The following is a 17,500-nucleotide window of genomic DNA, read 5'->3' on the forward strand; positions in this document are numbered from 1 at the left end:
TTCCTAGGAACCTTCACTCCGGCTGAGTCTCCACACTCTGACTTAGCTTCCTTTCCAAGTCTCCTTTCCTTTATCCACCCCTTTTTACCAGTAAGGAAACAAGACGAGGAGACGGAGCTACCCCCGACGTATTGAGACGCAGCCGGAGACGTCTATGGACAGGGATGGGAACGACATGAAATGATGAACTGTGTTGTTATGGCTACGGATAGACTCTGGATTGGGTCAGTGGAGTGGATTACGGTTGTGTCAGTCAGGGATGGGTAGAGCAAGTTATAGTAAGTAAGGGGCGATGGGGGGAGGGGGGAGAAGAAGGATGAGGTCTGAGCCACACACACACACACACACAGGGTTACCTGAAGACGACTCATAGCTACCCAGACTGCCGCTGGAGACACAAACACAGTGGAAGGATTACGGTGGTGTTTGACACCCTGTGCCATCTCTCTGTCTCTGTCTCTCTCTTTTCACCCACTCTCCCTTTATTTCACTATTTTATTTTCCATCTATATTTCTCTACATGGCACCAAAAAACCAACTCCTACTACTCATTCTCTCCACCTATCCCATGAAAGGCCCAGTAGAACAGAGAGTCATTGTGGTCACACACTGTGGTAGTACATAGTCTGTCCACAGGTGGCACTGTGGAGTCACATACTGGAATCACTCTGGGAAAAATGATGATAGAGCAAATCAATCGATCATACGATGAGCAGATTTCTGTAGTCAAGCAATACAGAGATTACTGTATATTTGGGGTTTGGTTTTTGGAAAATAGAACAATCCATGTGTCTGTCTTACCTTGAGAAAGCTTCATCCAAACCGTCCTCAATTTCCTGCAAGAAAGATGAACACAGGTTACACAGAAATACTTGACGAGAAACATTCATGCTATGGTCATAATGGATATTGAAATGAGAGAGGAAAAACATCCACTGCCACTAAAAAGAGTGACTATAACTAGCAAAATGTAAACGTACTAATCGGAGAAAAAGAATAACGTGGTTCCCCTACCCAGACAGTGTTGTTGTTGTTGTTGTTCTCAGGGGAGCTGTGGTTGTCCACCTGGAACTCCTTGTTACCGTTGGTTTCCAGCACCACGGCAACATGATCCTCCAAGTCCAACAGGTTACCCGTGGCAACATCTAGAAAGACAGGAAATCGGTCGATGTAATCCATGAATCAACCAAACAAATTATAGCGTGTTTATAATTGGGTCAAAGTAGCTCCAGGCGTGTATGTGTGTGTGTGTGTGTGTGTGTGTGTGTGTGTGTTTTTACCTGCTCCCTTGAGACTAGTCAGGCTGTTGGATCTTTCTGACTGGGAACTGCTGGTTCCTTCTCCAGCTGAACCAGACGTCACTCTCTTCTCCTTCTCTAAGAGAGGGCGACACACAAAATACTACCGTCAACACACATACACGCACATACACGCACACACACACACACACACACACACACACACACACACATACATGCACACACACACACACACACCCACACACACACACACACACACACACACACACACACACACACACAGAACAGTGACCAATTGGTCTCTTCCATAAGTACAAAACCTCCATCTGCTGCTGCCTCAGCTGTGATCAATGTTTTACTTGAATATATAATGTGTCTTTCAATGTCTTATGTAAAGCACTTTGAGTTGCCTTTGTAGGTAAATGTGCTATACAAATAGACGTGATTTGACTTGACTTGAATGTCAGAGAGCCAAGCAGGAAGGGAGAGGCAGACAGGCTATCCTCTAACAAAGACTGATAGAGGACTCTTCTCCATACACTCTGTGTGTGAGGGGCTCTGTATGTTGATGTGTGTGTGTGTTTGTGTGTGTGTGTGTGTGCGTGTGTGTGTGTGTATATGAGAGAGAGAAACTCTCTCCAGAGTTCAGAGGTCCTACCTTCTTTGGCCACCTGCCAGAACTCAAATGCCACTCTGAAGGCCTGGGCGACCGTTAATGTCACTGCCTGAGCCTGGCGAGACATAGAGAGAGAGTATACATATGGCTGTTATAATGACTACATAGCCCTAACGCCTTATGCCATTACATTTACATTTTTGCCATTTAGCAGACACCTTTATCCAAAGTGACTTACAACAAATATGTGTGTCTAAGTAAATGAATCATCCATCAGTTATAGCAAGAAAAATGTATGCTAGGGCCAGGGGCCAATGGCAGTCGTAATGCTAGAAGAAGGAAGAAAACGATTTTCAACATTATCATTAGCATTCCCAGACAGCGGATATGATTCATGGAAAATCACAGCTATTACCTGAGTACAAGGTGTGGTTCACATGACATTTGCACATTTGCATTCGCTGGCGTCAAAACTGTTTACGTGCAATGGCCTTGCTCGTCTTGATTGACTGTAGCGAATCATTATGGGTGACTCAGTACCACCAGCGGAGTGGTAACTGAAACACTGAGTCAGTCTGAAGAGCAACAGTGTTGGGAGGACAATAAAAGGTCAACGGTATCTAATCTCTCCTCTTCTCCTCCACAGAGAAAGAGAAAGCCTTGAAAGAGAGAGTGAGTGTGTGTGTGTGTGTGTGAGAGAGAGAGAGAGAGAGAGAGAGAGAGAGAGAGAGAGAGAGAGAGAGAGATTGGGTTATGCGAGGAGGCTGCAGGATGGGTGGGAGGGAGGGAAGGCGAGAGGAGACGTGCCCTTCAGGTTTCCAGCAACACAGGAAGTTGAAAAGACAGGACGAGGAGCGCGACCTTCTAGGGTTTCTCCCCCTAGAACTGGGGAGAACTGACTGGGGGTAAGCTCACTGGGTCAGAGAGAGGGGGACAGCAGAGAGAAGCTCTGAAAAGTGTCCTGGTCTCCCTGATCCTGGGACACTTGATTAGATCTCAAAAGCACCGGATTGGCACAAGCGATGTGGTCAAACCTAGCCTGGACTAAGACCGTTACCCTGTTTGTAACTCACCACTTTCCTCTTGGAGCAGAGGTAAGCATGGCACTCCAGGGTTCCGTTGACTGTGTTCTGGGCGATGTAGGCAAACACCTTATCGTGCAGCTTGTCCGCCGTGCAGTAGGATATCCTACAGGTCAGGGGTCAAATGACAGGGCACAGAGAGGTCATGCATGAGTGTTAAAAAGGTCAATGTCCTTAACGACACACAGACATAGGCCACAGGCACAGGCACAGGCACAGGCACAGGCACAAGGACAAGGACTTGATCAGGGACAGGCCACAGGGACAGGGACATGGACAGGGAGAGGCACAGGGACATAGACATGGACAGGGACAGGGACAGGCCACAGAGAGAGGGACAGGGAGAGGGACAGGGACTTGCACAGGGACAGGAATAGGGACAGGGACAGGGACTTGCACAGGGACAGGGGCAGGGGCAGGCACAGGGAAAGGGACAGAGACAGAGACAGGGGCAGGGGCAGGGGCAGGGACAGGCGCAGGGACAGGGACAGGGACAGGGACAGGGACAGGGACACACACACCTGTATATGGAGATGTTCTCCAGGAGCTGGTTGGTCAGGCTGTCATACAGAACTATTCCCTGAGGAGAGACCTTCAGAGCCACCTTCTGGGGCTTCTTCCCACTGGCTTTAGCCTGGAGACGCAATAACATCACATACGTAAGATAATCACTTAGAATTTGTCTGAAATCTCATACTGTTAAAAACAAATGTGAAAAAATCACATCGTGAACGCAGTAATGTGAATCATATCGAACCGTGAGTTGAATGTATCGTTACATCCCTAAAAATAATACAATAAGAACCGTTGATAATCACAATTTCTTTCCTATGACCATGAATCAACTAGAAATGTCAAGAAGAAATGTCAAATGTTTGCGATCTCAGAAAATTGCAAGTGATTATAGAGAGCTTGTCGGGAGCCACCCTGACGACTCGCCAGAAACGGACAGCACTTCCTGTATGACATGGTGGCTCACCGTAGCAATGATCCTCTTGACGGCAGCTGCTGACAGGTCCTCTCCCTTGGGCTGGTCCACCAGGGTCATGCCTAGGTGACGGAGGTTAAAGGTCATCCCCTCCAAGATGGTCTCCCGCGTGTCCGTCCAGTTCTCCGGCAGTTCTAGACAGACAGATGAACAAGAGAACATACGTGTTCTAGACAGATGGACAAGAGAACACACATGTTCTAGACAGACAGGTGGAGAAGAGAACATTTAGAATACAAATGGGTTCTAAGCTGTTTGTCATCATTTCAGAGTCCATCTGTAATGGTAATTCAGGAGCAGAAATGTCATGACATTTCATGGAAAAGGAAAACAAGTCTTTTTCTCAGAATCTGTTCTTTTCTCAGAATCTTGTCTGACAAAAACACTGTATATGGGTCAGGGGGTGGACGTAAAAGTCAATATTTCCACACAGAAATAACCTACAGCTCAGCAGCGAGAGTGGGGGAAAAGGACAGTGCGTAACTTGTATCTGGACTATGACATGCTGCGATAACAAAAAGTGTTGTTATCCTTTCCCAAAGTCCTTGTTTTGAGCCACAGCTTACTCTACCTCAATCCACCTGTAATCACACAACTGACCTTTCATCAGAATCTATGGGCGACCTTATCTTACCTCTGTTTTATGAAAAGACAACCAAAGGGGAAACTCAAATGGGAGTTAGCTAGTAGCTCTTGAAGGACATTCTCTCTTTGGTTCCTTGTCTGTTCCATCTCGTGTAGTCGGCCCCTGACCTGTCAGAGCTGTGTTTACACAAAAGATTTCCTGGGAGATGCGGAGGAAAAGGAAATCCGAGATAAGCCAAATACTTCATAAGTAACTATTACCTAGAACTGAACCCCCCTAACTCCTCAGGGGAAGATGTCTCTGAGTGTGTGTTTGTGTGTGTGTGTGTGTGTGTGTGTGTGTGTGTGTGTGTGTGTGTGTGTGCGTGTGTGCGTGTGTGTGTGTGTGTGTGTGTGTGAAACCACACATTTGGGGGAGTAAGCCTAACAGGTACTGGTTTGAGCTGGGCCCCCACCACCATCAGCGAGGAACTAAACACTGATGACCCCTATAATATGGAGGGCTTTGGGTTCAAATGTCAGCTATGATGACACGTGAGGAATGGAGTAGAATGGAATGACTAAAACCCGATGACCACCATCTAATCAACCAAATCTAATCGTGTTCAAGTATTGGTCAGAGGATGATGAATGGGGATAATACAGATGAAAACATTAGGGGACAGATGAAAACATTAGGCATGCCATTCTATTAAGAGAGAGAGAGAGAGAGAGAGAGAGAGAGAGAGAGAGAGAGAGAGAGAGAGAGAGAGAGAGAGAGAGAGAGAGAGAGAGAGAGAGAGAGAGTGAAATCTGTTTCTTCAGTCATCCATCAAGTCCTTCATCTAGCAGTGGTGTACAAGTTTTGCCAATGTTCTGAAAACGTTTGGCAGACTTTAGAAAAAAGACCCTACTTTCAGGCAAACCACGTCCACTCTGAATTGTGTGTCGACACAGCAGAACACTTAATCACCGTGGAAACCACCACCTTTGTCTAATGGCCGGACATTAGACTGGGAGCAACTTTTAGACCTGTATCTTCCTGTGCCAAGTTAGCTATGCACACTACCAACTAAGAGACGGACCCCCCCCACAAAAAAAGAAAGAAATCCAAGTTCACACCCTAGCTCCTGCCCACACTTCTAAGGGATCTGAAAGAATTGGAGAGCATTAGAAAGAAGGTTGTTGCTCTAGGCAGCCCTTTGGTAGACTAGAGGGAGTTTACAACACAACATTGATCTGATCCTTTTAAAGCTTGGAGCAGGGATAGGCTGGGGCAGATTGTAGACTAGGTATATACAACACATCATATCTAAGACCTAAGAGGATTGGAGTTCATATGAGAACTTTAGTTGGAAGGATGGACCACGGTAACACACACACACACACACACGCATGCACAGACCCCCCCCCCCCACACACACACACACACACACGCACACCCACACACGCACACACACGACCACTATGTCCCACTGCGGACGAAAATGTAAACAAACATTGCCACAGCAGCAGGAAACGGAAAAGCTTCAGAGCCCTATGAATACACAGTAGCCAATAAGAGTTCATGGAACTTGGCAGAACACAGAGGAATGACTGAGAACTCTACATATAGGAATGAGAGGACTTGTAAACAACAATATTGAATTTGCAGAACTGAACTTTCTGACTAAAACTGCAGGGTGGGGGGGTATGTGGGAACCAAGTTGCTCAGGTACTTACTTACTCAAATGGTGCTCCATTTATTATTAATTATAATGGCATAGCCTAATAATAAACTATGGTAACCAGTTTAATTAAGACTACATCATGGAATGTTAATGACATGGGCTCATATGTGAAAAGGCGATTACACTTTTCCATATGTTTGACCAAAAGTCAAAGCCATTTCTTATCCCTATTTTTAAGATGAAAGATGGTTTACATTTTTTGTTTATTTAATTCCCCAAAATATAGACTCTTAGCTTTCATTTGACACCCAATTTGATATGCTCTGATACATTTCACATATTTCACCTCATGAGTCCTTACACACAGAACTGCCCTATATGACACACAGAGCGAACTACGCAACGTTAAATTAAATTTGTGCTTCCAGGGTGAAGAAAGGTTCTGCTCATGACGTGGCTGAACCCTCAAATCATTTCTGAACCCATCTAACCCAAACACACTGTCCCCCCTCAGAGGTATTACCTCAGTATGTTTAATTGACTGGAGTGAGTAATTGGAGTGAACTCACCTTTTTACCTTCCTGTCTCTGGTCTCTTTCTGTCTCTTTGAATCGTGCATGCATGCAGAAACACAACAGCTAAGGCTGCAAGTTCATTTAGGGGGCTTATATCATTATTATTACAAGAGAGGATGTAGCTGTTTGGAACTTTGAACAGAATTTCAATGCTGGTGGGTTGCTCCCAGATATGTGCTTAAAGACAAACCTCTACTCAGAGCAGAACATGTCCCAGTCCACTCCTGACCATACCTCAGCGATATGGGTCTTTAGTGAGGAATGTTAACCTGGAGCATAGACCCAGACTAGACTTAACACTCCAAAAGCCTAGATTAGACCCAAGAAAAGGGGTCCATGCTGGCTGTACATCAACATTATATACAGTACATCTCTACCCTGCAGCCATGAAACTTGAATTACCAAGTTCAGGGTGTGTGTGCATGTGCACTGTATGTGTGTGTGTGTGTGTGTGTGTGTGTGTGTGTGTGTGCCTGGGTGTGTGACCTCTGTGCTGATGAAGGCTTGACGGCCGAAATCCGTCCACATTGACTGCTGAAAATGCACATTCATTATTCATCAACGTCAGACTGCAACGTCAAAAATGTGCACACACATGTAATATGTGACGCCCCTCTGATACAGGGGTCAGAGATACCATATGGTTCAGTCAGTGAGGATGGGGTTTAGACAACCAGATTGTAGATCTGGAAGCTGAAGGGTGGCCTTGGTAGAGGGGCAACTTGAACTTGAACCCTCCTACAGTGGACTTACTGACCCAAGGCATTCCTAGTGGGTTGCCATGGTTATACAGATAAGTAGGCTAGTTCTCAGCCCCTCCAGTCACCCTGTAGGCCAGGATCAAGTGAGATTTAGTACCCAGTCGTGGCCAAGTGACCTTTTAATGCCACAATGCCAGGAAGCAGGAACATGACCATACAAAACAGGCACTGTGTGTGTTCCACTAAACTGGTTCTCTTAACTGGGTGAGAGGCTATTCTAGATTAGATTCAATAACGTTGAACTAATCGAATGGACAATGGCTCAGAATATAGCCTCTCTCAGACATTCAAATATTGCATTTGAGGATCAATGTCTTTGAATTAAACATTGGTATCAAATAGGATGGATCGAATAGGATGTTTGGGTTATATTAATCTGGATCTAATCTAGTAAAACTAGGGTTATATGAACTGGAGTTGTTGCAGACTAACTACGTTGGTTACAAAGCAGCCTACAAGGCTACCTGTAATCACCTGTTAAACTTTTCCAAATTCCAGGAAAAAAGTTTGTGTTTACAAATTGGCAAAAATCACAGAAGCATAACGCAAAATAAAAGTGTAGTGCCACTAGGTTTGTCATTTGTACCACTAACTATCAATATAACAACAACATAACAATATAGCTAAGTCAAGTAACGAGATGGCTAACGTAGCTGCTGCAACATGCGTAATCCGTGAAGTACCCATAGCTTTGATTGGGTGGATTACTTTATTTTTTAAGATTAACCCTAACCCTATTTTTTAAACTATACAGAAACCACCATTTAAGCTGTCTTCTTTTCGTTTGCAAGTTTACTGGAAATTATTGTGGAATAGAAGTGGAGTATATAGAAATAAATCTCTGTACTTAAAATAATGGATGGATAAAGGACTACGGTCCATCAGCCACTTGTTTGATGAAAGAGAGAATACAGGTCTCTTTGAAGAGTTTTGTCTGAAATATAAATTTCCCTGGAACGATAAACAGTTTGATCTAGGAATTAAAGCAACTCCAACGTCTGTTGTTATGATGGTTCAAAGTATGGCAATGCATTCCCTGTGTCTACAACACCTAGGGCCAGTTTCACAGACATGGCTTAAGACTAGTCCTGGACTGAATCAGACTTTCAATGTAAAATCTCCATTGAAGATGCTTTTCAGTCTAGAGGATTAGGCTTAAGCCTTGTCTGTGAAACCAGCCCATTGTTTACCACTGTTCCAGACTAATGGAGATGTAAATGTACTGACATGAGTTCATTGGTGACAAACTTCCAAAACGATTTATCCGCAACTGTTTTTGTAATGAATTGCATTCCTGGCAATGAAACATAAGTCTTCACAAGTCTTCGGGCGGCAGCTAGAGGTTAGTGAGGCCACCCAGCAATCGGTAGGTCGCTGGTTCAATCCCCATCGAGGGTGAGCTGGTGACTGGAGGGTTGCTATGGCATCATAACTAAGGTATCCTATCCTACCACCACGGCCGTTGTGCCCTTGAGCAAGGCACTTAACCCCATAAACTTAAACCGCTCCAGGGGCACCTGACGGGGACCCTGTGCCCAGAGCTCTGTTCTTTCTGATATGCATGCCTTGTTACAAGTTAAGATTCAACTTGCTGAATTTTCCATAGAACATTATTTTTGGCATGGTGATGGAAGACAGAAAAGCTGAATTTGTTGTTAATATGAGTCATCTTGGAAATGTGAGTCACCTTGCCTAAAAACGGCAAATAACTTTTCTTAAAAATGTCTTCACTGCACTGGAACATATGAAACGGAAAAATACAAGAACACTTTTGGACTTGGTGTGTGTATGTGTGTGTATGTTAATTTAACAATAAATATGCAGCAACAGGACGTTTATCATCACATAGCAACGCAATGTTTGCAATATCTTACTCTGAGGTGAGAAAAAACAATCAGGCGTAAAACAGTCTAGAAGTCTAGAAATCTTACTTTTATGTCTGCCAGCATTCCATGACTGTTTTGCGATACTTGGACTTCGAATAATAGCTCTTCCAGCCGACTTTAGGGCATCCATCGCCGACGTTTGTAGACTGCGACTTCACAGCGTTTTGGGGGCAAATCTACACCGCTTTCATGGATGGGAAGAAACTAGCTCCTGAATGTTGTTGACTTCGGGGTTTTGATTCTTCGGCTGGCAGTGGACTTGAATGTGGATCTCTGTGGGCGGGGCTAACCTGTCAATCAACCGTATGTGCGTGGCCAAGCCATGACGTGTACTGCGGGGTATCCCCTGGGTTCTGTATTTCAACATGTTTAATCGAGATCAGAATCATCCGCTCAGATCAGATCCATCTGGCAGATGTTGAGTAGTATGAATGAATGAATGAATGAATGAATGGTCTTTATTGTCATTGATATAGTACAGGTACCATACAACGAAATGTGGGAGGGGGGGCTCCCCTGGTGCTAGGATTTTTTTTTTAAACAAGAAGGGAAAAAGAGCTGGTTTACATAAATAAAGGCTATATACACTATCCACTATACTATACAAATAAAACACTGTGCTGTACTCTATGCTATGCTATAAATATCCTAACATTTCCTATCTCTGAACCTTATGTACCAGAGGGTTGTCATATTGCACATAGTATTATTGCACATTCATTTAAAGTGTCGCAGTGTGCAGGTTTGAAATGTTCACAGTTGTGTTTCAGTATTGCACTTGATTACAATCTAGTAGCTGCCATCAAATTGTCTAGATTGTCCAGGGCCTAGCTGTGTTCAGGGCCTGAATGGCCCTAGGGTAGTATGGAGGGAATCAGCCAGCTCGATCTGATCCTGGACAACAAAACGTTTTTAAATAGCCTACTGGGCTCAGCGGTCAACAGTGAATTCACCAAGCGGATAGAGGCATCGAATTTAGACTATTGTAGGTTGTACTGTCAGCCAATGCGTTTTAGTGATAGACAAACTAGACGGAGTAGCAACTGCACTGTCTTTCACCTAACAGGGCAACACTCAAGATTGAGCATTATTATGATTATGATTATGATCTAGTCTACTATTAGTCTACTACTACTATTATTATTATTATTACTGACGGGGGGTGTTCCATCAATGTCGCTAAAGGACAATCCAGGCTTATTTTGATAAATCTCGCGAGATTTACCAAAATAAGCCTGGATTTTCCTTTAGCGACGTTGATGGAATATACTCCTGCAGCCTAATATGTCGCCCTCTAGGGACCACAAACGTGTTGTAGTATTGTATGCTAGGAATAAATCACTTTCAAATCACACACAGCAGTTGCAATCGTGATACAAATTCTAATCAAAATCCTAAACAGTGCGTGCCTGATCACTATGTAATATGTAGTGTTTAAGCTGTGATAAAATATGAGGGTGAGCAATGAACCGTTATTAGTAAGCCAAACTAAGCATACCCTCTGCCTCCCTCTAGTAGTATACATATGGAACTTTACCTCTGAAGCTCATGACCCACATAGGGACATACATGCACAGTGCTTGACATTCTAAATATCATTTTATTGGTCTCTAGGGAACATTTTGGGAACTCAAGGATTGAGCAGGACTCAATGGGAGGTTATCTATGACAAATGAAGAAATCCAAAACACAGAATGTTTTCAAACTGCTTGCATCATGGGCCTGCAAGAATTTCTTTAATTCCAGGTGATTCTCAAAGTGAGAGGATGCAGGACCATCATCGCTTTGATAAGAAGAAACGAAACACTGTGAAACAACAAAAACAGATAAACAAAGCACTTTTTTTTAATCCTCCTTCACTTCCCACACAACTTGTAGAACAGTTTCAAAAACTAACTCACAATTCCATTGTGATCCACACCAAATACTTTTCCAGGTAGGCAACATGAGAGAACACCACATGGTCTAACAGTTCAAGATACTTCCCAACACAACACTTCAACTCCCTAGAGATAGATCAAGAAAACAACCAAACATGATGTCAATATTAATGGTGTCACCAAAGAGAAAAAAAAATGCCTGTCATAAATCAAACCGATGCAGTGAGTCGGAATGAGTCAATCTGACCAATTACTGCTTTTTCCATGACCAACCGAACCACTCGGAATAGAACCTCAATTACGACAAAAAAGGAAAATTAGTACGAAATGTGTTTTCTGACGACGCTTCTGCAAAACATACGCACGCTTCATCAGACTAAGTTTAGATGGAGACCAAAACCAACACCACCACTTGGCACTTCGATAAATAAATCGACAACATTCCTCGGTATGTCATGTACATGGTTGTAAACTGCTAGATAATGACTAGAGCACAACCCGACACATCAGTTTGAGTGTTGTTTGATATGCCGGGTTCGCCCCTCTACAAATCAAATGGACCAGATCCATTGAATGGGCCAAAGATGGAGGAGGGCAATTGTCTGAGATAGATTCCTATCCTGAATTCCTCCAATCAGCTGTTTGAGAAAGTGGGGTTGCTGGTAAGGTTGCCCCTTACGACAGATCTAGCATCTGAGTATCCTACCCCTCTCAGCTAGGGGATAAGAGAATAATGGGAACCTTCACCAGTGAGAAGGATGCAAGTTCAAACTATTGTGAGGACCAGCTTTAGATCACAAGATTGGAAAGTAACCCATCTTCTACTTAAAAAAGGAACTGCAAGGCACAGTGAAATTGACAACTGGTAAACATGAGTTACCTAGACATCATTAAATCCATTGTATATGTATGTGCCTAACAAATTCAAATTTGGTCCAGAAGGAAATATATGGTGCATTTGCAGACAACATGTGAAATTGCGAAACATTTAGGCAGTACCAGGTCTATTCTATGAAAATTGTATTGGGAGAAACTTTTGGGCTGTAAAGCCACATGAAAATCCTGGAGAGGATTTTGGAGTCTGCTAGACCAGCATTGAACAAATACATTGTCGATCTGTCCTGCAACAATACTTTAGATAAATGTACATTGCATTGTCATCAACTGAACTGAAACAAACAATCAATCACTGATTTGAGTAATGGCGATACCAAAACATGAACAAGTACTTTTTACATTCGTCTAACTCACAGAAGGTACCATTTTACAGTTCCAATGTTTACATCTCCTTGCGTTTGGACATACAAGTGTAAGTCAAAAGTGTAAGAGAAAGTATAAAAGAAGAGAGGAGATAGGAAGTATGAAACACTGACTGAAGAAAAAAGATGGACAAAGCCATGTGATGGTCTCTCTACACATTTATGTCAACAAACCAAGCATCCCTTGACATGGGATGTCCCTTTTTCCCAATTTTCCCTTGTTTCACCTCCAAAAAGAACACAGTCTATCACAACGTCCAATGGCTCAATCCCCAAAACACAAACAAATAAACAAAACCAAAATACCTTTCCTACAGAAGAACACGACACTGAGATCCTCTAATCCTATCCCAAAACATCCAAAAATATGTCCAAAAGATAAACAAGGGGCTATGCATGTGTGTGTGTGTGTGTGTGTGTGTGTGTGTGTGTGTGTGTGTATGTGTGTGTGAGTGTGTCACTGTTTGAGGGGCTGGTGGACCGAAATTACGATGGGGGGGGCCTCCAATCATATCCCAAAAATCGCTGAAACATGTTTTCAAAATTCCAGGTGAACATCGGGGGATTGTGTCACTTTTTGAGGGGCTGATAGACTGAGGCGTTGGGGTCCAGGGAGGAGGGACTGTTGTCCATGAACTTGGAGGAGTAATGTGGTGTGACTGGGCTGAGGCTACTGCTGTCTGTGCTGTAGGAGATACTGGGCATCACAGCCATCACCTCAGCTATCTTCTGCTTCAGGTCGGCTATCTCCTGCTCTCTCTTGTGGATCTGACCTGCAGGGAGAGACAGACGGACAGAGGGGGGAGAGAGAAAGAGAGAGAGAGAGAGAGAGAGAGAGAGAGAGAGAGAGAGAGAGAGAGAGAGAGAGAGAGAGAGAGAGAGAGAGAGAGAGAAAATGGGTTAGATGAGATGTGGGGCCCAAAAGGATGGGCCATGATGTGTAACGTTGCCTGGTGTGCCTGTGATTCAGTGAACAAAGGGTCCGTCTGAAGGGTAGAAAGCGGGACAATAGTGGGAAGATGTTCTAACAGCGGGGCTCTACACAAACAGAGGATCCATGGTGCTGCAAAAACCTATTCTGTTTCTCTGTGGTCATTTTTGAAGAATCACCACTGGGACTTTTGCCAAAGCAAATACAGCATTTCCTGCGAAAATCTCCTGTCTCATCTGTGAGATGTTAAAGTAATCATGCAATCATGTACTTCAGTCGTTTCTAAAGATGTTTCTTGTTTGTAACTAAGTGGGGTGGTTAGGACTAGCTAGGACTGTGGTTGGTTAAGATACCAAAAGTATATGGACACCCGAACATCACACCCATGTGTACTTGTTGAACATCTCATTCAAAAACCATGGGCATTAATATGGAGTTGGTCCCCCCTTTGCTGCTATAACAGCCTCCACTCTACTGGGAAGGCTTTCCACTAGATTTTTTAACATGCAGGGATTTACTGAGGTCGGGTACTGATGTTGGGCAAGAAGGCCTGGCATGCAGTCGATGTTCCAGTTCATCCCAAAGGTGTTCGATGGGGTTGTGGTCAGGGCTCTGTGCAGGCCAGTCAAGTTCTTCTGCACCAAACTCGGCAAACCATGTCATAATGGACCTTGCTTTAAGTATGGGGGCATTGTAATGCTGAAACTGGAAAGGGCCTTCCCCAAGCTGTTGCCACAAAGTTGGAAGCATAATTCTCTACAATCTCATTGTATGCTGTAGCATTAAGATTTCTCGTCACTGGAACTAAGTGAAGAGCCCAAACCAACGAAAAACCTATTGTTATTGTGTACACATACTTTTGGCTATGTATCATGTTCATTATATAATGTTAGCTCTGGAAACTTTTACTCCTGTCTGGGACCGAGTGTCTCTGGTAAAACCATCTCAAATGACAGTAATCCGGTAAGACAAAGTTGACAGAAACAACAACAAACCCTGTGCGATCTCCAGCTGCCTCTTGGCATCGCCCAGGGCTGAGAAGAGGTCCAGTTTGATCCGGGTCTCAGCACTCAGGCTGTTCTCCAGGTGCTGGGTCTTCTCCTGCATGGCTGACAACGCTGACATCAGCACCTCCGCGTCCTTCTCGTTCTCCTTATACTTACGCAGCTCCTAAAAGGGGGGCGGTGGGTGAGGGAGGAGAGGAAGGAGGGAAGGGTGAGGGTGGAGAGAAGGGTGAGGGAGGAGAGGATGGAGGGAAGGGGGAGGGGGGAGAGAAGGGTGAGAGAGGAGATGATGGAGGGAAGGGTGAGGGGGATAGATATTGGAGACGGAGTGAGCATCTCTTAAACAAACTGACTCACAGAGGAATGTTTTTTTATTTGTTATTCTTACACCAGAAACTTAAAACAAGTGCCAAGTCTCCGACAAACGCCTGTGAATAGCCGAGCCTCTAATGACATTGAAGCAAACAAAAATTGTTTTCATTGTATGTAAACGATAATAAATATGGATTAAAAATCTATATGGTTTTGACTGATGTTGTAGGCTAAATATATTTGATAATAATAATAATAATAATAATAATAATTATGTTGGTTAATATTTGTTCTCAGTAGAGTATATTCAGCTCTGTCATATCCTGGGCGTGAGCAGCAGTTTGGCAACAGTGGTAGAGGTCAAACATATATACCGTCGAAATTAATTCTAAAAAATAAAAAAATAAATAAAAAAAAAGTTTGAAGGAAAGATGTGTTCCCTCAGTATTCAAACTCACCTGAACTTTGCATTCCAGCTCTTGTATCTGCTCTTCTTTCAGCTTCATGTCAATGCTGAGTTTCTTACACTCGGTCTCTAACTCTCTTATACGACCACGCAGAGAGTCTGTGCACTCCCCCCTGAGAGAGAGAGAGAGAGAGAAAGTACTTAGAAAAAAATAAGTATACATATGGTAGCATTTGATCATCTATGCTTGCATTCAACTGAGAGTATGTGTGTGTGTGTGTGTGTGTGTGAGTGTGTGTGTATGCACCTGGTGGCTGCGGCTAGCGCTACAGCCCTGGCTGCTGTGGCATCCTCCATCTTCTTTCTCTTCCTCTCATCTGCAAGTTGTTTCTCTGCCAGGGCCCGGGCCTCCTGCTCTGCCTTCAGACGCTTCTCTAGCTGGGAGATGGTCTGCTTGTCCTTCTGCTTAGCCTGGACCGCACTGTGGAGCCTGTGGACACATGCATACAGTTACACACACACACACACACACACACCAGTGTTTCCCCTAGGTTTGCTGCCTTGGGGGGGTGGCATGGACCGTGGCATGGACCCCCCCCCCCCCAGGGGGTAAGACCATGCCTCATACCAGCGTCATGTCCAGGGGTGTACTTGTACATTAAGCCGCTTCACGCTACGGAAACAGGAGATAGGCTCCTGCCCTATGGGCCATTAGGCTCCAGAACCACCGGTTCTCAAGGCTACTTACTTATGTGGTCTTGACTACCTGTCCACTTTCTCACCTGGTTCTTGCTCTCTCTCTCTCTCTGGTGTGCCGACACCATCCTGCTCTCTCTCCTTCTCTCCCTCCCTATCCTCCTCTCTCCCTTTTGCTGTCAACCAAAAGGTAAACAAAACAGCCAGAGTATTTATAATCTAATAAGAGGCATAAATTGATCCATATCAATTTATAACATAATTATAATTGAATATTGGATTGCTGTGGGCAATCCAGTCAGATCCCGTTAGAGAAAACAGACATTTCCAATGCTTCAATCAACTGTCCATGTACTGTAAATATGCCATTATGGTATTCATGAAGCCCAACTCTAGCAGAATAAGAAAGATAGTATATCTACTTTAAGTAAAATAATAAAGTGCCTCCAGTTAGCTCTTTAGCTGGCAAGTGTGCAAGGAGACTAGCTCATCTCATCACCTCTGAGCTAGCTAGCTTGCTAGTTCTTTGACACTATTTACACTATGGAACTATAGTCAGACACTTTCTAGTCACTATAATAACGACCAATTTTAACCAACTTTCTCTGTCAGAACACTCAGCAATTATATTTGCTAACGTTTCAACTTGCTTACTTTCAATCTGCAGACATCACAGCCGGCAAAAACTCTCGCGTCTCGCGCGCACACTTGCGCAAAATCTTGTATTATTCTCCAGCGCTGGCACAGCGCGAAGTGTGGAGATAGGTCTGGCTATGCGAGACTACGGCGGACTAACGTTACCAACAAGCCCATGGGCTTGCCACTCGCCGGATTCGGGTTGGGTGCGTTTAAAAAACGCAGATATTTTAGCCTGCTTGTCAGATGTTTGGTGTCTACGTCCGTAATAATTCCTCTTTCTTGGGGGGGCGGGGGGTTCCGTTGGGAGGGCGGCCCGCCCCCCCAAGGCAATGGTAGGGGAAACACTGCACACACACACACACACACACACGCACGCACACGTACACACACACACACACACACACACACCCTTCATGCCCTAATTCTACAGATTCACACAGTCCCATCCGCGGCGTCACACCATTCTCTCCCCTGAGCCTCCCTCATCAGACCCAGTGGAGGCTTTCAACTGTGTGTGTGAACCCTGTGTGACTCTAATGGATGTTTAATAGAGTAGAGTAGCGGTTCGGAGTGATCTTTAAAGAGAAGCAGAGCCATTGAGAGGATGTTCTATCCCCGGGCAGTGACAATACTTCACTTGTTGTGCAGTAAGCTGGGCATCTGAGACTGCTGCTCATTGTGTGTGTGTGTGTGTGTGTGTTCTCACTTGTTCTGCAGGAGTTCGTTGTCCTGTCTCAGCTGGCCCAGCTCGGAGCGCAGGCTCCTGTCCTGGCTGGTCAGAGAGGAGAGGTGACTGCGCAGCTCCGACTCCAACTGTCTGCTGGCCTGTAAGTCCGCCTTCAAGCGCTTTACGTCCTGCTCCAACCTGGGGGAAGGGCGGGTGATACAAAGTGTGTGTGTGGAATGAATGAATGAATGAATGAATGAATGGTCTTTATTGTCATTGCTACAGTACAGGTACCAAACAACGAA

General features: G+C 44.4%; 2 protein-coding genes across 2 annotated transcripts in view; both read right to left on the bottom strand.

Annotated features, from left to right (window-relative positions):
• Positions 1-9,622, bottom strand: part of ldlrap1a (low density lipoprotein receptor adaptor protein 1a) — an 11,775-nt gene extending 2,153 nt beyond the window's left edge. Inside the window, exons 1-8 of the mRNA XM_080530490.1 lie at positions 9,447-9,622; positions 3,937-4,079; positions 3,479-3,591; positions 2,949-3,063; positions 1,918-1,990; positions 1,281-1,376; positions 1,015-1,145; positions 802-836 (exon numbers count right to left, since the gene is read on the bottom strand). Coding sequence (XP_080386616.1) covers positions 802-836; positions 1,015-1,145; positions 1,281-1,376; positions 1,918-1,990; positions 2,949-3,063; positions 3,479-3,591; positions 3,937-4,079; positions 9,447-9,531 — 791 coding nt within the window. The 5' untranslated portion in view covers positions 9,532-9,622. The remainder of the gene's footprint in view (positions 1-801; positions 837-1,014; positions 1,146-1,280; positions 1,377-1,917; positions 1,991-2,948; positions 3,064-3,478; positions 3,592-3,936; positions 4,080-9,446) is intronic.
• Positions 9,623-11,127: 1,505 nt separating this feature from the next.
• Positions 11,128-17,500, bottom strand: part of maco1a (macoilin 1a) — a 9,845-nt gene continuing 3,472 nt past the window's right edge. The window contains exons 7-11 of the mRNA XM_080532535.1: positions 17,235-17,393; positions 15,501-15,683; positions 15,246-15,366; positions 14,467-14,641; positions 11,128-13,313 (exon numbers count right to left, since the gene is read on the bottom strand). Of these exons, the coding sequence (XP_080388661.1) occupies positions 13,111-13,313; positions 14,467-14,641; positions 15,246-15,366; positions 15,501-15,683; positions 17,235-17,393 (841 nt within the window). The 3' untranslated portion in view covers positions 11,128-13,110. The remainder of the gene's footprint in view (positions 13,314-14,466; positions 14,642-15,245; positions 15,367-15,500; positions 15,684-17,234; positions 17,394-17,500) is intronic.

The sequence above is a fragment of the Nansenia antarctica genome (assembly GCF_963989245.1).
Source record: "Nansenia antarctica genome assembly, chromosome: 5".
Taxonomy (NCBI): Eukaryota; Metazoa; Chordata; class Actinopteri; order Argentiniformes; family Microstomatidae; genus Nansenia; species Nansenia antarctica.